Below are 23,951 nucleotides of genomic sequence, written 5' to 3'. Positions count from 1 at the left end.
AAGGGGGAATGGGACAACTGTAATGTCATAATCGATAAAATTTATTAAAAAGAAAAATAAACTTCTGTGAAATTTTAGAGATAGTATAGATTGCAAAAGTTCTCAAATGGCAAATTTATTGTAAGATATAGATGAGCTTAAAGTAACCTGAAATAGTGAATGTTACATGATTCTTAGGACCAAAAAGCACTTTTGTGCATATATTTATTTCCTAAAACACAGTAATTGGTTTATAAATTTAAATTCATCATTTGACTCTCTAAACATGAGAGAATATCATAACAAAAATGGGTTTAAATTAGAATATATTTAAAGATGAACATTTAAGGTAAAAATTTGCATGAATTTTTTAACCATTGCTTGCAAATAATTGAACATTTACAGAATAAATATAGCATCCTTGGAGAGATATTTTTTGACAGTTTTACCCATAATGCCCATACATGATTTATCCTTTTAAATTTAAACTTTTCTAAATGATGACACTTTAAAATGTCAAACTTGTTCAGTAGACCTTATTGTACCTTTGGAAATCATGTTTGGAAATCTGGTCAATTCTCACAGAATAAATTCTATTTAAAGTGCTGTTTGAAAATGGAAAGGACATTTCTTTCTCTTGCTCTCTCTAAGGTTCATTGGTACAGATTATTGGCTCACAAACTTTTGGACCATGGCCCACATTTACGTGACAGTAGACTTGTGTGTCCATATAAAAATCTGCTTGAAAAGTAATCCTTAGCTTTGGTATATGTAATGTAGTCATACTTCTGTTTCTTTTTTTTTAAATGTTATTCTTGACCCATGAAGTTGACTTTATGACTGACCAATGATCTACAACTTAACAGTTTGGAAAACTGATCTAGACCATCACCAGGCTACTGACAATAATGACCAGTCTGGGAGAAGTTTTAGAAGTATTTACTTACAGGGACAGGGGATTGAGTTTGAAAAGGGAATACTTACAGTTTACAGAATTATATTATTCAGTCAGATGTAATTTAAATTTTTGTTAGAAACAATTTTGACTTTATAAGCTGATTGTTAAAGAGTCTAACTCTTTATCTTTTAGTCTCTGGGTCTAAAAATCTCTAATGAAATGTATTTAGCCTGGATATCTGAACTATTAAGAAACAAACCTTCCAACTTAATTCAAATTTATAAAATCGTATCTTAGTTAATTAATATTTGATACAAGGGAATAAGAATATATTTCACATTTGTGAAAGGAAAAGGTTTTGGGAAATTTTCACATAAAAGTATGGTTTGTATCAGGTATAATAGCTTCTTGAAGGTGGTAGCAAAACAAGTTATAATCATGTTGGAAGTGAAATATAGGAATCACATACCTACCTTAAGTTTAAATAGAAGTCTGAATCTGTATGAAATTGCCATTATGCTATTTTCCTACTATACTTGAAAATTTTTTAGTGAAAGATAATGGGATATTTGTTTCACTTTTTCCAGTTTTACTTCCCTTTATAAACATACCGACTAGTAAAATAATACTTGGCATTTATGTAAAGTTTAAAATAAAAATTCATTTAATGTTACAAATAAAATAAACATAAATATGCTAAGCGATATCAAAGAAACCATCAGATAGTGAGAGACTTTAAAATTAAAAATCACTTAATGTTACAAATAAAAATAAATATAAATGTGGTAAGTGCTATCAAACTCTGAGAGACTCATAGCTAATGTAGGTTACAGGATCAGGGTAGGCTTCACTGAGGAAGCCATACTTAAATACTCACAAGGAAAAGCACTTTCCACGCATACCCCCTGATTTACTCAAGGCAGACATTATTATGTTCATAGTATATGTAATCACACAGATCAGAGTGGGTATATGACTTTTACAAGGTTATAAACCTAGCAAGTGGTGAAGTTTGGCTCTTCAGAGTCCTTATCTGATTCTGTTCACACCATATTACCCTGCTCCCCAGAATTCACCCAACATTGATAAACTAATGCTAAACTTAGGTGAGTTACAATAGCACACTACACACCACTTTTTGTTTCTTTTAAAAAAATTTTAATTTATCTTTATTTTTTTATTGTTGTTCAAGTTACAGTTATCTCCATTTCCCCCTACCACTTCCCACTGCCCTACCCATACCCACTTCCTACACTCAATCCTACTCCCCTTTAGCTTTGTCCATGTGTCCTTTATACATATTCTTTGATGACCCTTCCCCTTTTCCCACCATTATCCTCTCCTGCCTCTCCTCTGGTTACTGTCAGTTTGTTCTTTATTTCAATATATGGTTATATTTTCCTTGCTTAGCCTTTGTTTGCTTTGTTGATTCGGTTCCATTTATACGTGAGATCAAAATATATTTGTCTTTTACCCCCTGGCTTATTTTACTGAGCACAGTGATCTCCAGATTCCTCCATGCCATGGTGTCCCGAAGGGTAGGAACTCTTTCTTTCTGCTGTGTACTATTCCATTGTGTAAATGTACCATAATATTATAATCCACTCATTTACTGATGGGTACTTAGGTTGCTTCCAACACTTGGCTATTGTAAATAGTGCTGCTATGAACATTGGGATGCATAGGTTCTTTTGAATTGGTGTTTCAGGATTCTTAGGGAATTATCTCAGCAGTGGAATTGATGTGTCAAAAGGCAGTTCCATTTTTAGTTTTCAGAGGAAATTCCATACTGTTTTCCACAGTGGCTGACCAGTCTGCATTCCCACCAACAGTGTACTAGAGGTCCCTTTTGCCCACAACCTCTCCTGCATGTGTTGTTTGTTGATTTGTTTATGATGGCCATTCTCACCTGTATGAAGTGGTATCTCATTGGGGTTTTAATTAGCATCTCTCTGATGGCTAGTGGTGCTGAGCACCTTTTCACATGTCTCTGGGCCCTCTGTATGTCCTCCTCAGAGAAGTGCCTGTTCAGGTCCTTTGCCCATTTTTTAATTAGGTTGTCTTCCTGGAATGGAGTTGAGTGAATTCTTTATATATTATGGAGGTCAAACACTTGCCTGAGGTATCATTGGCATATATTTTTTCCCATGTGTTTGGTTCCCTTTTCATTTTGCTGATGTTTCCTTTAGCCATGCAAAAGCTTTTTATTTCAATAAGCTCCCATTTGTTTATTCTTTCCTTTATTTCCCTTCCTCTAGGGGACATATCAGTGAAAATATTGCTGTGGGAAATATCTGATTTGTCTTGCCTATTTTCTTCTCTAGGACATTTATGGTGTTCTGACTTATATTTAAGTCTTTTATCCCTCTTAAGTTCATAGCAATACAGGCTTACCTAAAGAAAATAGAAACATTTCAAACAAACAACCTAACTCGACTCCTGCAATAACTTGAAGAACAACAACAAAGACAGCCCAGAGCAAGTAAAAGGAAGAAAATAACCAAGATAAGAGCAGAATTAAATGACATAGAGACGAAAACCACAATTCTAAGGATCAATGAATCCAGGAGTTGGTTTTTTGAAAAGATAAACAAAATAGATAAACCTTTAGGCTCATCAAGAAAAAAAGAGAGAGGACCCAAATAAACACAATCAGAAATGAAAGAGGAGAGATTACAACTGATACCACAGAAACAGAAGGGATTGTAAGGAATTACTATGCAGAGCTGTATGCCAAGAAATTTGAAAACCTAGGTGAAATGGACAAATTTCTAGAAAAATATAATCTTCCAAAACTCAATGAAAAAGAAGCAGAAAACCTGAACAGGCCAGTAACAGCAGATGAAATTGAAGAAGTAATCAAAAAACTCCCATCACACAAAAGCCCTGGACCAGATGGTTTCACAGGAGAATTCTACAAAGCTTTTAAGGAAGAACTAACCCTGATTCTTCACAGACTATTCCAAAAAATCCAAACAGAGGGAAAACTCCCCAGCTCTGTTTATGAAACCAGCATCATCCTAATTCCAAAGCCAGATAGAAACACAACAAAGAAAGAAAATTACAGGCCAATATCACTGATGAACATAGACACTAAAATCCTCAATAAAATATTGGCAAATCGCATCCAACAATACATCAAAAAGATCATACACCACGACGAAGTAGGATTCATCCCAAGGATGCAAGGATGGTTCAATATTTGTAAATCAGTAATGTAATACACCACATAAACAAAAGGAAACACAAAAACCACATGATCATATCAATAGACACGGAAAAAGCTTTTGACAAGGTACAACACCCATATATGATAAAGGTAATCAGCAAAGTGTGAATACAGGGAGCATTCCTCAATACAATAAAGGCCATATATGAAAGACCTAGGCCAACATCATACACAATGGGCAAAAACTAAAAGCTTTTCCACTAAGATCGGGAACAAGACAAGGTTGTCCACTTTCACCACTTCTATTCAATATAGTATTGGAAGTTCTAGCCACAGCAATCAGACAAGAAAAGGAAATAAAAGGCATTCAAATCGGAAAGGAGGAAACAAAACTGTCATTGTTTGCAGATGACATGATAGTGTACATGGAAAATCCTATAGACTCTACCAAAAAACTGCTCGAACTAATAGATGAATTTGGCAAAACAGCAGGATACAAAGTCAATATCCATAAATCAATGGCATTTTTATATACCAAAAATGAAACAGCAGAAGCAGAAATCAAGGAAAAAATCCCATTCGATATAGCAAAAACAAAAATAAAATATCTGGGAATAAATCTAACCAAGGAGGTAAAAGACCTATATGCAGAAAACTACACAACACTGAAGAAAGAAATCAAGGAAAGCACAAACATGGAAACATATACCGTGTTTTGTATTGGAAGAATTAACATCATCAAAATGTCCATACTACCCAAAGCAATTTACAGATTTAATGCAATGCCTATTAAAGTGCCAATGGCATATTTCACAGACATAGAACAAACACTTCAAAAATTTATATGGAACTATAAAAGAGCCCTGAATAGCAGGTGCAATTTTGAGAAAGAAGAACAAAGTAGGAGGGATTACAATACCTGATATCAAACTGTATTACAAGGCCACTGTAATGAAAACAGCCTGGTACTGGCATAAAAACAGGCACATAGACCAATGGAATAGAACAGAGAGCCCAGAAATAAACCCAAATCTCTACAGTCAACTAATATTTGACAAAGGGGAAAGTAACATAAAATGGAGTAAAGATAGCCTCTTCAACAAAGGGTGTTGGGAGAACTGGACAGCTACATGCAAAAACATGAAATTCGAGCACCAACTTACACCATACACCAAAATAAATTCAAGGTGGATAAAAGACTTAAATGTCAGCCGGGAAAGCATTAAAGCCCTAGAGGAGAGCATTAGCAGGAAAATCTCAGATATTCCATGCAGCAATATTTTTACTGATACGTCCGCCAGAGCAAGGGACATAAAGGAAGGAATAAACAAATGGGATCTCATGGAACTTAAAAGCTTCTGCATGGCCAAGGAAAACAGTATCAAGATAAAAAGAGAAGCAACAGTTTGGGAAAACATATTTGCCAATGATACCTCAGACAAAGGTTTAATCTCCAAAATATACAAAGAACTCATACGACTCCACTCAAAGAAGATGAGCCACCCAATTAAAAAATGGGCAAAGGACTTGAACAGACATTTCACCAAGGAGGACATACATAGGATCCAGAGACACATGAAAAGGTGCTCGACATCACTAGCTATCAGAGAGATGCAAATCAAAACCACAATGAGATACCACTTAACACCAGTCAGAATGGCTACCATAAACAAAGAAACAAACAACAAGTGTTGGAGAGGTTGTGGGGAAAAGGGGACCCTAGTTCATTGTTGGTGGGATTGCAGACTGGTACAACCACTATGGAAAACAGTATGGAATTTTCTAAGAAAACTAAAAATGGATGTGCCTTTTGACCCAGCAATTCCACTGCTAGGAGTATATCCTAAGAACCCTGAAGCACCAATCCAAACGAACCTATGCACCCCAATGTTCATAGCAGCACAATTTACAATAGCCAAGCATTGGAAGCAACCTAGATGCCCATCGGTCAATGACTGGATCAAAAACCTATGGTACATTTACACAATGGTATTCTATGCTGCAGAAAGAAAGAAGGAGCTCCTACCCTTTGCAACATCATGGATGGAACTGGAAAGCATTATGCTGAGCAAAACAAGCCATGCGGTGAAAGACAAATACCATATGATATCACCTTTAACAGGATGCTAAATAGCAAAACAAACAAGCTAGCAAAATGTAACCAAAGACACTGTAATACAGAAGATGCTGACAGGGTCCAGAGGGGAGAGGGGAGAGAATCATAGGGGAAAAAGGGGAAGGACTCACATGAACAAGTATAAAGGACACATGGACAATAACTAAGGTGGGGGGTGGAGATGGGAGGGAGTTGGGGAGCCCTGGGGGTGGGCAGGGCTGGCAATACAAGAAAGAAAACTGTACTTGAACAAGAGTTAAATAAAAAGTTTTTTAAAATATGCACAAAAAATTTTATTATCCAATGTCACCCCAATAAATTCAATAAAAAATAAAATTAAAAAATACATGTAAGTCTTTTATCCCTCTTTAGTTTATTTTTATGTATGGTGTAAGTTGGTGGTTAAGATTCATTTTTTTGCATCTAGCTGTCCAGATCTCCCAACACTATTTGTTGAAGAGACTATTTTTACTTCATTTTGTGCTTCTGCCCCCTTTGTTGAATAATAATTGACCATGAGTTTATTTTGGGGCTCTCTATTCCGTTTTGTTGGTCTATGTATATGTTCTTAGTCCAGTACCAGACTGTTTTGATTACCATGGCCTTGTAATATAGTTTGATACCAGGTATTATGATCCCTTCTACTTAGTTCTTCTTTCTCAAAATTGCTCCAACTATTTGGAGTTATTTATGGCTCCATATAAACTTTTAAGATGTTTGTTCCATATCTGTGAAATATATTATTTGTATTTTAATAGGGATTGGGTTGAATCTGTAAATTGCTTTGAATGTATGGACATTTTGATGATGTTAATTCGTCCAATCCATGAACATGGTATATGCTTCCATTTATTTGTATCTTCCTTAATTTCTTTCTTCAATGGTGTGTATTTTTCTGAGTTAGGTCTTTTACCTTCTTGGTTTATTCCTAGGTACTTTATGTTTCTTGTTGCTATATCAAAATGGATTTTACTCCTGATTTCTGTTCCTCATATTTCATTGCTGATGCACAAGAATGCCTTCAATTTCTGAATATTGTGTTTGTATCCTGCTGTTTGGCCAAATTCACTTATTAGGTCTAGTAGTTATTTGATGGAGTCTACAGGATTTTCTAAGCACACTATCATGCCATCTGCAGTGACAGTTTTGCTTCCTCCTTTCCAATTTGGATACCTTGTATTTCTTTTTCTTGTCTGATTGCTGTGACTAGCACGTGCAATATAAATTGAAGAGAACTGGTGAAAGCAGACATCTTTTTGTTCCTGATCTCACTGGAAAAGCTTTTAGTTTTTGCCTATTAAGTATGGTGTTGGCTGTAGGTTGCTCATACAGGCCTTTATTATGTTGAGGTATGCTCCCTGCCACTTTGGTGTTTTATTATAAATGGGTGTTGTACCTTATTAAATACTTTTCTACCTCTACTAATGTGACATGTGATTTGCCTTTTCATTTGTTTATGAGATGTATTATGTTTATTGGTTTGTGAATATTGTACCATCTTTGAATCCTTGGATTGAATCCCATTTGATTATGGCATATGATCTTTTAAAAAAATTTTATTTAATTATAGTTCAAGTACAGTTTTCTGTCTTTTACTCCCTTCCCAGCCAACTGCCCCCCTCCCACAGTGCTCCCAACCTCCCTCCCATTTTCACCCCCCTTAGTTTTTGGCCATGTGTCCTTTATAATTGTTCCTGTGAATCCTTCTTTTCCCCTGAAATTCCCTCCCCTCTCCTCTCTGGTCCCTGTCTGCTTGATCTCTATTTCAGTGTCTTTGGTTATATTTTGCTTGCTTGTTTGTTTTGTTGCTTAGGTTCCTGTTAAAGGTGAGATCATATGGTATTTGTCTTTCACTGCCTGGCTTATTTAACTCAGCATAATGCTTTCCAGTTCCACCCATGCTGTTGCAAAGGGTAGGAGCTCCTTTTTTCTTTTTGCTGTATAGAAAGAATATCATAAGAAACTACTACGAAGACCATAGTTTTTTGTACCACAGTTTAAATGTAGCACAGACCATAGTTATTTTGTGTAAATGCACCATAGTTTTTTCATCCATACATTTACTGATGGGCACCTAGTTTGCTTCCAACACTTGGCTATTGTAAATTGTGCTGCTATAAACATTGGGGTGCATAGGTTTTTTTGGATTGGTGTTTAAAGGTTCTTAGGATATAATCCTAGCAGTGGAATTGCTGGGTCAAAAGGCATATTCATTTTTAGTGTTCTTTAGTGTTCTGTTTTCCATAATGGTTGTACCAGTCTGCAATCCCACCAACAGTGAACTAGGGTCCCCCTTTCCCCACAACCTCTCCAACACTTGGTGTTTGTTGCTTGGTTTATGATGGCCATTCTGATTGGTGTAAAGTGGTATCTCATTGTGGTTTTAATTTGCATCGTTCTGACAGGTAGTGATATTGAGTATCTTTTCATGTGTCTCTGGATCCTCTGTATGTCCTCCTTGGAGTAGTGTCTGTTCAAGTCCTTTGCCCATTTTTTCATTGGGTTGATTGTCTTTTTAGAGTGAAGTTGTGGAAGTTCTTTGTATATTTCGGAGATGAATACCTTGTCTGAGGTATCATTGGCAAATATGTTTTCCCATGCAGTTGGTTGTCTTATTTTAATGCTGTTTTGTTTAGCCATGCAGAAGCCTTTTATTTTGATGAGATCCCAGTTGTTTTATTCTTTCATTTATGTCCCTTGTTCTAGGGGACATATCAGTAAAAATGTTGCTGCATGAAATATATGCCAATGCAGATATTTTCCTGTGTGTATTTTCCTCCAGGACTTTAATGGTGTCACAGCTTATATTTAAGTCTTTTATTCACCTTGATTTTATTTTGGTGTATGGTGCAAGTCGATGTTCAAGTTTCATTTTTTTTGCACATAGCTGTCCAATTCTCCCAACACCATTTGTTGAAGACGCTATTTTTACTCCATTTTATGGTACTACCCCCTTTGTCCAATATTAATTGACTGTAGAGACTTGAGTTTATTTCTGGTCTCTCTGTTCTGTTCCATTGGTCTATGTGCCTGTTTTTATGCCAGTACCAGGCTGTTTTGATTACAGTGGCCTTTTAATACAATTTGATATCACGTATTGTGATCCCTCCTACTTTGTTCTTCTTTCTCAAAATTGCACCTGCTATTTGGGGTCTTTTTTGGTTCCATATAAATTTTTGAAGTGTTTGTTCTATGTCTGTGAGATATGCCATTGGTACTTAATAGGTATTGCATTGAATCTGTATATTGCTTTGGTTAGTATGAACATTTTGATGATGTTAATTCTTCCAATCCATGAACATGGTATATGTTTTCATCTGTTTGTGCCTTCCTTGATTTCTTTCTTCAGTGTTGTGTAGTTTTCTGCATACAGGTCTTTAACCTCCTTGGTTAGGTTTATTCCCAGATATTTTATTTTTGTTTTTGCTATATGGAATGGGATTTTTTTTCTTGATTTCTGCTTTTCCTGACTCATTGTTGGTATATAAAAATGCCTTTGATTTCTGGATATTGACTTTGTATCCTGCTGTTTTACCAAATTCATTTATTAGATTGAGCAGTTTTTTGGTAGATTCTATAGGATTTTCCATGTACACTATCATGTCAGCTGCAAACAATGACATTTTTGTTTCCTCCTTTCCAATTTGAATCCTTTTTATTTCCTTTTCTTGTCTGATAGCTGTGTCAATTTTGTTTTATCTTTGCAAAGAATCAGCTCCTGGATTTATTGATCTTTAAAATTGTGCTTTTAGTCTTTATGATATTTAATTCTGCTCTGATCTTAGTTATTTCCCACTACTTGCTGTGGGATGTCTTTGTTGTTTTTCCTCCGGTTCTTGTAAATGTAGGGTTAGGTTGTTTATTTGAAATGTTTCTATCTTTTTTTAGGTAAGCCTATATTGCTATGAACTTCCCTCTCAGGACCACCTTGACTTTGTCCGATAAGTTTTGGATTGTTATGAGTTCATTTTCATTTGTTTCTGGAATTTTTCTTTTATTTCTTCCTTGATCCCATTCTTGACCCATTCATTGTTTAATAGCATGCTATTCAACCTCCACAAATCTGAGCGTTTTTGAGTTGTTTCCTTGAGGTTGGTTTCCAGTTTCAGACCCTTGTGGTCAGAGAGAATGATTGATATGATTTCAGGTTTTCTGAATTTGTTGAGGCTTGTTTTTTGTGCTGTCGTATGGTCTGTTCTTGAAAATGTTCCATTATCATTTGAAAAAATATTTATTTTGCTTCTTTGGGATGAAAGGCCCTGTATATGTCAGTTAAGTTCATTTGATCCAGGGCATTGTTCAATGCCAGAATATTCTTGTTGATATTTTGTTTGAAATACCCCATTTTAGACAGTGGGGTGTTAAAATCCATAGTATCAGTGTGTTGCTCTCTATATCTTTCCTGAAGTCCTCCAAGATTTTCTTTATATAGTTAAATGTTCCTATGTCGGGTGCATATATATTTACAATGTTTATGTCTTATTGATGGAATCTTCCCTTGAGTATTATGAAGTATCCTTCTGGGTATTATTTTATGCCTTTTGTTCTGAAGTCTATTTTGTCCGATGTAAGTATTGCTACCCCAGCTTTTTTCCTATTTTTTTCTTGGAATATTCGTTTCCAACCCTTCACTTTCAGTCTGTGTAGGTCTTTTGTCCTGAGGCTGGTCTCTTGTAGGCAGCATATGCACAGATCATCTTTTCTTATCCATTCACCTATTCTATATCTTTTCATGGGAGATTTAATCCATTTACATTTAAGGTTATTATTGATAGGTACTTATTCATTGCCATTTTATTCCCCTTTGTGCCTGTGTTCCCCTCTCTCTCACTCTTTTTCTTCCTTTAATAAAGCACTTGTTTGCAATGCTTTTCTTAAAGCACTTATCTTGTGTCACTGGTTTGGAGTCGGTGTATTCTTTCATCCTTTTGTTGTCTGAGAAACTCCTATTTGCCCTTTAATTGAAAGCCTTGCTAGATGCAGTAGTCTCGGTTTTGGGCCTTTATTTTTTCATTACTTGAAATATTTCTTGCCATTCCTTGCTGGCTGGTAGTGTTTCTGTTGAAAAGTCAGCTGCTAGCCTTATTGGGGCTCCCATGTATGTTACTTCCTGTTTCTCCCTTGTTGCCTTTAAGAATCTCTCTTTGTCTTGGAATTTTGCCATTTTCATTATGATGTGTCTTGGAGTAGTCCTCTTTGGAGGACTTGATTGGGATTCCTCTTGATTGGGATCCTCTGTATTTTCTGGATTTGTGTGAGTTTTTCTCTCATAGGCTAGTTTTCCATCATTACACTCTCAAACAGGTTTTCTATCCCTCACTCCTCCTCTTCACCTTCTTATATTCCTATTATATGGTTATTATTACATTTCATGTTGTCCTGCAGTTACCTTTACCCCTCTTCATTGTTGTTGTTGTTTTTTACTCTTTTTTTCCTTTTATTGCTCTTTTTGAGAGTTCCTTTCTGCCTTGCTAGAAAGTTCCTAATTAGCTTGCTGATTCAGTCCTTTGCTTAATCTAGTCTGCTTTTGATTTCTTCTACTGCCTTCTTCAATTCATAAATTGTATTCTTCATCTCCTCTTGGCTCTTGTTGATAGTTTCTGTGTCCTTTTTCATGCTGATATCATTTGTAGTAAGTTTCTCTTAGTTTTCCTGTAATTTTTGTTAATTCTCACTGAGCTCCTAGAGCTTCCTTATAATCCTTGTTTTGAACTCAGTATCTGACAGTTGACTTGTCTCTTGTTTTATTTAGCACTACTTTTCTTTCAATTGCTGGTTGGTTGGTTGTTTTCCCAATATTCGGGAGACTCTCCTTGTTTGCCTCTGCTTCTTAAATTGGTCTGTTTTGACTCCATTAGTTTGTGGTGTGAACTTTTATGGTAAGAGACCTGTGAGATTCAGTGGGGCAGTCTTCTTGATCTCCTGAGCTTGGTGCTCTTGGGATACCCCTTATGGTGTTTATGTTGGCTCTCTGGATGTAACTTGGTTTTTATTGTTGTTGGGTCATTCTCTCACAGTCCTTCTCTCTAGGTGGTTGACTGAGGCTCACTCCACCCACCACATCTTGTATGCTGTTGTGCAGGTACTACCAGAACAAAATCACAAAGCCCAGGAAAAAACACACAACCACCAAAATGATGCTGTCCTGCAATCTCAATATCAACAGCAAATGAACAAGTATTAAGAAGGGTGTAAAGAGATTAAGACTATTATATGAAAGGAGAGAGATAAACTGTAGTTTAAAATCTAGTGACTTAGTATGTACAAACTTGATGGACAAGAAATGAATGTTAAAAAGCTATGCAGTAAAGAAAATATCCCCAATCATGGAAAAGACCATAGTGGAATTCATCTCTGTAGCCTCTAGTATTTACCACTATTTTTTAAATATGTTTTATTGATTATGCTCTTACAGTTTGCCCATTTTTTCTCCTATTTATTCCCTTCCACCTTGTTCCCCCACTCCTCCCACCATCATTGCCCCACTTTAGTTCATGTCTATGGTTCATATATGTTATTTAGCTTCTCCATTTCCCATAATATTCTTAACCTCCTCCTGTCTATTTTGTACCTACCATTTATGCTTCATATTCCATGTATGTTTACCGCAATACATGCCCCTCCCTCTCTCCACTGATAACCCTCCATGTGATCTCTATTTCTGTGAATCTCTGTTATAGTTCTTTGCTAGTTCATTTTTGTTTTTGTAGGTTCAGTTGTTGAAAGTTGTGAGTTTGTTGTCATTGTACTGTTCATATTTTTATCTTCTTTTTCTTAGATCAGACTTTTTGACATTTCATATAATAAGGGCTTGGTAATAATGAATTCCTTTAACTTGACCTTGTCTGGGAAGCACCTTATCTGCTTTTCCATTCTGAATGATAGCTTTGCTGGACAGAGTAATCTTAGATGTAGGTCCTTGCCTTTCATGACTTCAAATACTTATTTCCAGCCCCTTCTTCCCTGTGATATTTCTTTTGAGAAGTCAGCTGATAGTCTTATGGGAACTCCTTTGTAGGTATCTTCCTCCTTTTCTCTTGCTGCTTTTAAGATTCCTTATCTTTAATCTTGGTAATGTAACTATGATGTGCCTTAGTGTGTCCTTCTTTGGGTCCAACTTCTTTGGGACTCACCGAGCTTCCTGGACTGTGGAAGTCTGTTTCCTTTGCCAGGTTGAGAAGTTCTCCTTTACTATGTTTTCAAAGAAGTTTTCAATTACTTGGTCTTCCTCTTTTCCTTCTGGCACCTGCATGATTCAGATGTTGGAATGTTTAAAGTTATCCTGGAGGTTCCTAAACCTCTCTCCTTTTTTTGAAAAGTTTTGTTTCTTCATTCTGCTCTGGAGCAGAGCTCCAGACCTTTGATTTGAGTCTCAATTTACCTCCCGTCACTGTTGGTTCCCTGTATATTTTCCTTTATTTCACTTTTCAAAGCCTTCTCTTTTTCCTCTATTTTGTGACCATACTCAGTCATTTCTGTGTGCATCCTGATTACCAGTTTTTTGAACTCTGCATCTGACAGGGTGGCAGTCTCTTCATCACTTAGTTGTATTTCTTTCTGGAGCTTTGATCTATTCTTTCACTTGGGCCCTATTTTTTTTTGGTCTGGGCATGCCTGTTATGTAGTAAAGGGCAGAGCCTTATATATTCACCAGAGCAGAGCAACCCACATGGCTGCATCATGATGTTGTATGTAGGGGAGGGGTCTGAGAGGGAACAATGCTGCTTGCTCAGCTTTGGCCAGCTTCCAGTCACTTCCTTGCTACCTACAATCAAGTCGGCCTTTCTGGTGCTGATCCCCAGGTGGGCTGTTTTTTGTACATTTTAGGACCCTGTGGGTCTGTCCAGCAAACACTCCTGTGAGACTAGGAGTTTCTCCTGCCACCTCAAGCCCCACAGATTTTTTGAGTCAGAGGGTTTGAGGCTTTATTTTCCCACAGTGGAGCCCTGGGTTGTGTGGTCTGTCTCATTCCCCAGTTTTAACTCTGGGTTTATCCCCACACAAATGTGGGACTGCCTGCTCTGCCGGCTGCCATTTCGCCATTAGTCCTTTCCTTCCCAGTTGCCCAGCTCAGCCTCTGCTGCCTATCTCCATCCTGGCTAGCCATCTGGATGGCCAGCCTACTGGTCTGAATGAATATTTCTTCTATAACTCCTCGGTTTCAGAATTCCATACAGTTTGATTTCCTGGCAGTTCTGGTTATTTTTTGTTCATAAATTTGTTGTTCTTCTTCTTTTGCTAGTGTGAGGATATAAAGTATACCTACCTATGCCTCCATCTTGGCCAGAAGTCTCTAGTATTTACCCCCTTTTTTTTCTTTCTGGATCCGCCTATGGTGGTATCAGATATTGACCCCATCTGACCTGAGGCACCCAGTTTCAAGACTGCCAGGGATCTACTGTCTGTGGCTGACTCCTTTGGTTGTTAATATATTCACTGTGCACTCAGCAGTCAGGCTTAAGGACCACAGAGCTGGGGCAGAGCCCTTCCTGAGTTTAGGGAGTGTTGTTTCCCCTCAGGCTGTTGCCACTTGTAGTGGAGTGGTCTGCCTGAGCAGGGTGGCTGTTGCTGTGTTGAGGGTGACTCAGCATCAGGATGCCGGTGTCTACTTTCTCAACTCTGTTCCCAAAGATTCTGTCTCCAGTCTTTCCTCAGGTATCTCTAGCCCACCCTGCTCCCACCTTTGCCAGGGTTCAGGATAAATGGCTGCAAATGCAAATTTGTGTGTTGGCCCTTTAAATGGCTCTATGTGTTTCCAGCCAACCGTCTCTGGCAGAGAGCAACCCTGCCACTTCATGCCACTGGTTGGTATCTGTGTACTTTTTGGGCTTTCTTGGTCTAGGCTGCAGATCCCAGCCTAGGGTATAGAACCCACACTTCTCAGGGGGACCCAACCAGTGGCTTAATTATTCCTCTGGTGCTGCCACCTGTGGGCACCCACCCAGCCTTCTTGTATCTCCACCGCACTCCTTACCAGTCAGCTTGTGCTAAAGCTGATTCTTCTGTCTGTCCTAGTATAGTTATAAGGCTTCTCTCTTGCTATTGTTAAGTTGTTTGTTCCAGATGATTTCTCCACAATTTAGTTGTAATTCCATATTGATCCTGGGAGAAGGTTAGTGTTGCTTCCATTCACACCTCCACCATCTTGCGCCTCAGAATTTTGTTTCTCCACACACCACTTATAAAACATACAAAATAAAGTTAGCACCATTTTAAGTAGTCAAAGTAGACTTTTTCCTAGAGTATGTTCACTCTCATGGGACAACAGAGCATGTTTGCTATTACATAGAACTAAAAATATCAATATAATTTCTCATTTTCTACAAACTTTGTTTTTACTTTAGAGATTTTCACTGAATGTATAACTCATGTGTAACTTAAAGTAAAAACTAATGATTTGGTTCTTTGGGGTTTGGATGTTGTAACATATTTGAACTGTTCAGTGTTTAAATATTCCTGTTTACATGGGATTTAATTTTCCTGGAAAACCTGGACCAAGGAGGAGGGGAACCTTTTTGACAGAGTGAGGTACCCGGTAAGGACAAGCCTGGTTTCAGCATTAGGAGCACTGGTATGGTCATAGGGAGGGAGAGAACCAAAACAGAAAGGTGAAGATGTCAGTAGCTTTCTGGAGCTCCCTGCTTCTAAGTATGACATTTAAGTTACCTCTATTGCTTATTACTTAGGTGTATTTGTGATTAATGACACATAGCAAAAAGACATGAAGGTAGGAGCTCCACAGATAGAAATGGTTTTGTTCAGTTAATGTGCTCAGTACTGTAGAGATATCAATCAATCAATCAATCAATCAATAGGCAAATAAAGTCACTATTGTGGGGTGTTGATAAACTTTCACATTGGAAGCTATCAAATAGGCATTGGGCTGGGCTTCTCATTTCCTTCACTGTTAGAAGGAAACAAGCACCTCTTTGACTTGTGGAGTTCTTCAGTTTTCTTATTATGAGTCTAATGAGATTGTATAATTCAGTATTTTGTGATTCTTCACCTTTACAGTTACATACTTTAAATGTTTACATACATTTAAAGAAATATTTTGTAATATTGTCTTTTAATAATTTATTCTATAAAGGGATATAATAAAATATAGTATAAATTTTAAAAGTTGTTAATAGGCATTTTTTTTAACAAAATAAGGAATGAGAGCCATATATTTCAATCATTCCATTACCCAGGTTTGTTAGAAGGGAAACTCCAGTGAAATAATTTATGGATGTTATTTGCCTTTTAATTAATATGCAGTATAAGCATAGTTTAGAACATTGTCTTCCAGAAGTTAAGGGAGGGAGGGGGAAGGGAACTAACACTTGCTGAACGCCTACCATGAGCCAGGCTCTGTGCTGAGTATTAAATGAGATAATGTATCCTCATTTTGCAGATGAGGAAACTGAACTTGCCCCAAGTCACATGGCTGGTAAGTGGCAGAGCTGCACCAGAACCCAGACTCCAAGTCCCATGTTTTTTCTTCTGTACTGTGTTTAAAGCTTGCACAGAGAGGTATGAAGTTAATGACCAGAACTGGAGAGTTCTAGGAATTTTCTCGTGAAATATTTGATACCAAACCTAAAACATATTTTTATGTCAGGAGTTAGATGGTTGGAAACACTATAGAGTAATTAGAACTCCTTTGCTTCTAAAATGCCAAGTTATTTGACTAACACCTAAGAGAAGGCTTAGAAAATAATGTCTTCTATCAAGAAAGGCCAGTTTGAATAAATACATAGCATATTTTAGGGCTTTCCATGTCTTAGTGTTACAGACTTAGCTATGATACTGGCTAATAATAGTCTTATAATAATAAGACTGCTTACTTGAGATATTCCAATTGACAGTGGGCTTGTGCAAAACCCTGGGAAGTTCAACATTTCCTTCCTGGCCCACAAGTAAGCCCACCAGCCACCCATTATATGCCAAGTGTTACTAGGTTCTAAGGGGACTACATGCAAGGCACAAAAGATACCACAGCTTCTCTAAAACTTTTGCTGCCTCAGAATAAAATTAATTAGTGTATCTTTTTATTATCTTTCTTTGATCATGAGTTTAAACTCCCCACTGATAACCCACTTATTTTTTAGGAATAATTTATACAGTGAAATTTTAGAATAAAAATAATTTTGGCACATTAGTAATTAGATGGAGCATGGTCTTTATTAGCATACCAGGGTAAGAATATGAAATCCAAGAATGCAGGATGCCCTTTGAACTGTGATGCTGGGTATCTCATCTGTATTAAATTACCACTGAATTTTTGTGTAAAGTGATAAACTTTTTATCACATGTTTCAATAATAAAACTTTCTGACACTTGAATTTTCTTAAAACAAGACCTTCTCTTTGCCCATACCTTTTAAATTTATTTACTAGTAAGATCATATTTAAATATATGGAATTTATCCATTGATATTTATTCCATGATCATTGGAAATGTACCATCATCAGAAATTTATACTAATTCCTGCTGATTTATACTAATTTATATTTCTGGTTTGAACCAATAAGCTACAATTGGATTTGCACTGAGAGAGATAAAATGAATATATAGTGTATCTGAAAAAATCATAATAAAATCCAGCTTGTTAGCTAACATTTGAGGACTAATATGTCCATATATATAATCCTTTCCAACTTACCATTTTAGGGTGTTTTTTCTAAGCTGTTGCTCAAAATATTTTAAGTATGCCTTATTTGGAATTGCCATGATCCTTCACAGTGCCACGTTTGGTCTTTGGAAGGTAGCTTAAATTTTGGAAACAGGCAAAAATTTAAAGGTATTTCTGATTCTAAGACCAATGAATGAACTTAAAAAAATGATTTTATTTACTTATTTTTAGAGAGAGGGAAAGGGAGGGAGAAAGAGAGGGAGAGAAACACTGATGTGGAAAGAAGAAACATCAATTGGTTGCCTCTGGTGTACCCCCAACTGGGGACCTGACCTGCAACCCAGGCGTGTGCGGACCAGGAATCCAAGCAGCGACCTTTCCATTTCCTGGAGGATGCCCAATGAACCAAGAAAACACCAGTCAGGGCTGAACTTTCTTTTTCATGTGTGAAATATTCATTCCTTCCCTTTTAACTTTTTAATGAGTACTCTCCAACTAACTTTTGTATATTGTGTAAACATCCTGCTCTAACTTTAAGTACAGAGAAAAGCAGATGTATACAAAACTAGAGAGGGAATAATGAACACTTCTGTGCCTTTATGTTATTTTATTGCACTTGTTTGTGAGCAGTTTGAAAAGAACAACCCTAGACCAAGGCCTGCATCCCTGCTGCTTACATATGTCAACATGACGACAGGAAACCTCCCCTTGTCACTGCCATTGTTCCAGTTTTAGAAAGCCTTTGTCTCCTCCAGCTGTCCCATTGTTTCAGCCTTCATTACCCCATGACCTTCTTCCCTGATGTGGGTAAAGAGAACTGTTACTCCAGGCTCCAATCTGTCTCCTCTACAATATAGTTTAAATACATGTTTTTTAATCTTTTGTCAGTTAACAGTTTATAGCTGACTTTAAAATTCTCTTCTGAAATATTGCAAAGGTATAAAATTTTCTATGACATATACTGAGACATCTGTGTGTATTAAATTGTCACAGTAACAAATTTAGGATTATCCCAAGTTGGTGATCATCATTATATTTATCACAATTACAACTGTGATAATTGTTTCATCATTGTCTCTTAAATTATGTATAGAAGGCCCTGGCTGGTGTGGCTCAGTGGATTGGGTGCCAGCCTGTACACCAAAATGTCTTGGGTTTGATTACCAGCCAGGGCACAGGCCTGGGTTGCGGGCCAGGTCCCCAGTTGGGAGCATGTGAGAGGTAACCAATCAATGTATCTCTACATTGATGTTTCTCTTCCAGTCTACCTCCCTCCCTTTCCCTCTCTCTCTGAAAGTAAATAAATAAAATCTTTTAAAAATTATATATAGAAGGAAGAAGCAGTAGAGCCTTACAATCTTATGAACACTTTTAAGTTATCTTCCCTAAAGCCATATTTTTAATGTTTTATGCTCTCACCTAATTCTTCAGTCCATGGGGGATAAAAACCTGGCATTTACTCAAAAAGAAACACATGGATCAACTTTTGACTAACCCTTTAAAGCACTTGGCTATTTTCAGTGATCATATTCCATTTACCTAGAAAAAGCCATTATCTCCCTTTTGAGTAAAAATTGAGTTCTTAGTGAAATGTGGAAACGATGTGTTTCATATTTGATTGGCATTTGCTTCAGACCTACTTTTATAGGATTTTATCATTTTCTTGCATTAAGTTCTGACAGCATGTATTTGGTCATATCTCATCAGAATGTCACATGAACTCTGGACTGTATGTTCTCAAAGTTGAAACAGTGGTGGCAGGAACATGTTTCATCAATTTAACCCATCTGTCTTAAGGAAGCTGTTTATTGCAGTAGGTGCACTCATGTAGAATGTAAATTAGGACACCCTGAGGACTGTCTGAATAAATAAATACCGAGTCTTTCATTTAACTATGATTATACTATAATTGGACACTATTTTTAAATGAATACTTAGGAATATACTATTATCCCAAGAAGACTAAGACAGACAAAAATTACCATTCTCTGTACAAACCAGTTTGAAGTAGAGCTTTGCTGTTTTGTATGGGGTTTTTTTTGCTCTTAGATGAAAATACAGTGAGCAAGTATTTGCATTCCAGTACTTTTTCTGGCAATAGGACTTGTACTAAAAGACATTAGGTGAGGGTATAGGCTATAGGAAAATCTAACTGGATGGAAGTGTTCTGCTTAATTAAAATTACTGCAGTGGTGTGCTGGAAGAAGCTCTCACTAATTTGCTAGAGCTAATTGTTAAACTTTGGGGATTTTTATGAGCTGGTTGTTAAAACAGCTATTAAAAATTTAAAGATATATTTAACAAATTACTTAAAAATACTAATACTCAAAATTTATCATTTATAATTTTTTAATCTATGCTCTTGCTGTTTACATCTGTTTCATCTGCATGCTGTGCTACTTCCTGTGTGTGTCTTCCCAATTCTGCATTCACTGAAGTCATACTGGTAGCCTCCAATTGGCCATGGTGAAAGTGTTTACATCATTGAATCGACCTGTGACCGATCTCAGCTTGCTTCAGGAGAGCTGGTTGTTAAACTTTCATCAGCATACCACTGATTTTAGGCTCAACAAACTCTCAGTTGAAAAGCCTCTCTACTTTTAGCCTTTGATAAAAAACCTACCTAAAATGCATTAGGGCAATTTTCTTCCTTAAATGTCTAGAGCATGCTAAATATCATTGTTCCTAGTGCTGAAGCGCTCTAATACCTAGGATTCCTATAATGCTCAGAAAAATCATCTGAAACATTGGCAACATTACCCCTTAAGACTTGAGAAGTATGCTTTTCCAGGTCAATTTTATATAAAATACCAAGTTGTAAAATTTTTATATAAGCATGTAATATTTCATTGCAGCTGCCACTGGCGACATGCCAACCTACCAGATCCGAGCTCCTCCGACTGCTTTGCCTCAGGGAGTGGTGGTGGCTGCCTCCCCAGGAAGTTTGCACAACCCCCAGCAACTCGCAGAAGAAGCCACACGCAAACGAGAGCTGAGGTTGATGAAAAACAGGTAAGATGATTCACTAGAAATCAGCAACCACTTATAGGATATGTAATTTGTAACTGTGGGCTTTTTAAAAACTTACTTTTCCTAAGCTAATTCCCCAAGTTCAGCATTAAGCAGCATTTTATCTGGGCTTGTGCTCTCCATGTGATGATAGACTGTCTGCTAGACATGCAACTATTTCATCAGCAGGAGGTACATCCCTAGGTGTTAGAAAGGTAATGTCTGTAAGATACATTAATTTTTAAAATGATGGTGGGAGGACTTTATTACAAATGAAAATTTCTTTTGTTCTTGGCATTTATTTTATGAAATTAGGTGGTAAGTATAATTTCCTGGCTTCTTTATGAGCAAAATAAAGTATGGGTTATGAATTTTCTATATTTTTTACATGTTGTTTACTTACTTTCTGTGTTTAAAAAAAACAGCATTTTGTATTGATTGTACCAAAATACACCTTTATTCTAATAAATTCTAGTCAAGTGAAAATACAAAAAACAGATTTAAAATTACGCTTAGCTTCACCACCTAGAGATACCTATTAATATCATTGAATATACCTTCCCAGCCTGGTCTCTCTCATTTTCTCACTTATTCATGCACTGTCTGTAATTTTATTTTATTTTTTAAGATTTTATTTATTTCTGGAGGAGGGTTAAGATGGCGACAGAGTAGCACCTAGGGAACCCAGCTCTCGTGCATCTGGTGGAATATCCGGGCAGATCTACTGAAGAATAGCATAATCAACCAACAATTCCCCAACATTTATGAAAATAGGAGATCAGAGAGTGTAACGGAGGAACCAAACAGCGGCAGGTCAGCAAGGAATCCAGAAGGAGAGTGAAGACAAAAGCGGCTGCGCCCCGCAGAAAGCCGCGGGCTGCGCCCGGCCGGGCACTCCCAGGGCAGGCAACTCTGGGGGAGCGTGAGTACCAACGAGAATTGCAGCGCTGAGGGGACTGGCACCATCAGGGGGAAACGGGAGCCCCGTCTGAATCCAGGGCCGGGGCGCCGGTGACGGGGTGAACGCTGGAGGGCCGGCGTCCGGTGGACCGGCAGCGCACTCCTCGGGAGAAAACTGACTCTCCCCTCCCCGTCTAGACAGGTGGATTAGTGCCGGGCAGAGACCCGCAGACTTGGGTTAACGTAGAGGGTGGCAACTGCGGACACCGCGGTCGCCAGCCCGCCAGCCCGAAGGATTTAAAAAGGACACTGTCATTGCTGGTCTTTTGAGATTGGGCTGAGCTGAGAGACAGGCTTTGTGGAGAAGTCTCCACTTGGAAAGCCTGGGTCCCGCAGAGAAGGACGGTACGGATACTGCGGGCCACGGGCAGCTTCTCGGGGCTGTGCCCGACCACAGACCAATCAGCAGCCTGCTAGCTGGCGCCTGCAAACCTGCCCTCAGAGACACGGCAAACAGAAAAATCGGTTTGGAGAGTTTGAAATCAACAAAGCACTCCTCGGGAGAGAGCCGACTCTCCCCTCCCCGTCTAGGCAGGCTGATTAGTGCCAGGCAGAGACCCGTGGGCTTGGGTTGGCATAAAGGGTGGCAGCTGCGGTCACTGTGGTTGCCAGCCCCCCGGCTCGCCGGCCTGCCAGCCTGAGGGATTCAAGAGGGACACTCATTCCTGGTCTTTTGGGATTGGGCTGGGCTGAGAGACAGGCTTTGTGGAGAAGTCTCTGTTGGGAAAGCCCAGGTCCCGCAGAGAAGGACGGTAACGATACTGCGGGCCACAGGCAGCTTCTCGGGGTTGTGCACGACCACAGACCAATCAGCAGCCTGCTAGCTCGCGCCTGCAAACCTGCCCTCAGAGACGCAGCAACCAGAAAAACTGGTTTGGCCAGTTCGAAATCAACAAAGGAAGGGTGCTCCCTTTTTTTTTTTCTCTCTTCTTTTTGCCTCCTTCTCGTGTGTGTGTGTGTGTGTGTGTGTGTGTGTGTGTGTTTTCCATTCCCCCCCTTTTTTTCTTTCTCTTTTTTTAAATTTTTTTAATTTTAATTTTTATTTTTAATTTTTTAATTTTTAATTTTTATTTTTTCTTTTGCTCTCACAACCTCTTTTGTAATTAATCTTATATATTGTAAACTGTATTGTTGCTCTATCTTTCAATACTCTGTCCCTCATTTCTTCTCCTTCTTGTCCGGTTTTAGTCCTTCTGTTCTTCCCAAATTTTCCGTTTATTCCTCTTTTCTCCTGACTTTTGCGTGAGTGTGTGTGTGTCAGATTGTTTGTTTGTGCGTTGCGTAGTTGTCTTTTGAGGTGTATTATTATTATTTTTGTATTATTCTTACTCCTTTTTACATTTCAAGAATATCTTTGTATCCCACCTCTTTCTGTATCGGTTTTTTAATCCTGGTTGGGTATACTGTACTACCTGTCAGGTTCCCACGGCTCCTTCCTCCACAGGGTTTTGCTGATTTTCTATACTTCACGTGCTTTCCTTTGCTATACTACCCAAGCTCTATAATCTCCATTTAGACAGATCCCATAAAATTTGTCACTTGAGTGTTCCGCTAATATTAGGGTAAATAAGGGCTGTCCTGTACAACAGTAATACTTCATAACACATCTCTCGGACCTTAGATCACCTTACAGGTGCCTCACTTCTATTACTATATTTACTGACACGCTACACCCCTCACTAACCTGTACTGTCACCTTACCTCAAATCTGACCACCCGCAACCACACTGCTTTCTAGATCCAACTCACAAGCCCCCACTTCTTAACAAGACACTTAACTTATGCCCGCCCTTTCCTAAAAGTGGTAAGCTGGGTTGAAGAGCACGGTTAACTCTATACATAGCCAAGAGATTGTCTATTTCTTCTCTGCTCACTGTGCCTGTAAATAACATAAAATAACCCTCTGCTATCATAAACCATTTTGCTTCCCCCACAACTGATCACACACGCACAATAAAGAAAGGAGTTGGTGGAAGCAGAGAACAACAAGATACCTGCATAAGACTGCACCGGTGACTTTCACAGGTATCCTACCACAGAAGTTTACACCATAAACCCAGTGAACCAGAACAGATCAATTTAAGAAGTGGAGGACAACAAGAAGAGTATCACAAACAATGGGAAGACAAAGAAATAATCCCCAAACGAAAGAAAAGGAGGAAACCTCAGAAAGAATATTAGATGAAATAGAGGCAAGTCAACT

The 23,951-nt window shown here is 38.0% G+C and overlaps 1 protein-coding gene across 3 annotated transcripts in view; it reads left to right on the top strand.

The window, feature by feature from the left end:
• Positions 1 to 23,951, top strand: part of CREM (cAMP responsive element modulator) — a 64,012-nt gene that overhangs the window by 28,595 nt on the left and 11,466 nt on the right. For 2 of the 3 annotated variants that reach the window (XM_037037805.1, XM_037037804.1), the window contains one exon: positions 20,635 to 20,791. In XM_037037805.1, coding sequence (XP_036893700.1) covers positions 20,635 to 20,791 — 157 coding nt within the window. Of the gene's footprint in view, positions 1 to 16,558; positions 16,595 to 20,634; positions 20,792 to 23,951 lie in introns of all 3 variants that reach the window. The other variant, XM_037037803.1, reaches the window with a different exon arrangement.

The sequence above is a fragment of the Sturnira hondurensis genome, unplaced genomic scaffold (genome assembly GCF_014824575.4).
Source record: "Sturnira hondurensis isolate 20B ecotype Veracruz unplaced genomic scaffold, ASM1482457v3 Scaffold0023456, whole genome shotgun sequence".
Classification (NCBI taxonomy): Eukaryota; Metazoa; Chordata; class Mammalia; order Chiroptera; family Phyllostomidae; genus Sturnira; species Sturnira hondurensis.
This window is presented reverse-complemented; position numbering and strand designations above follow the sequence as displayed.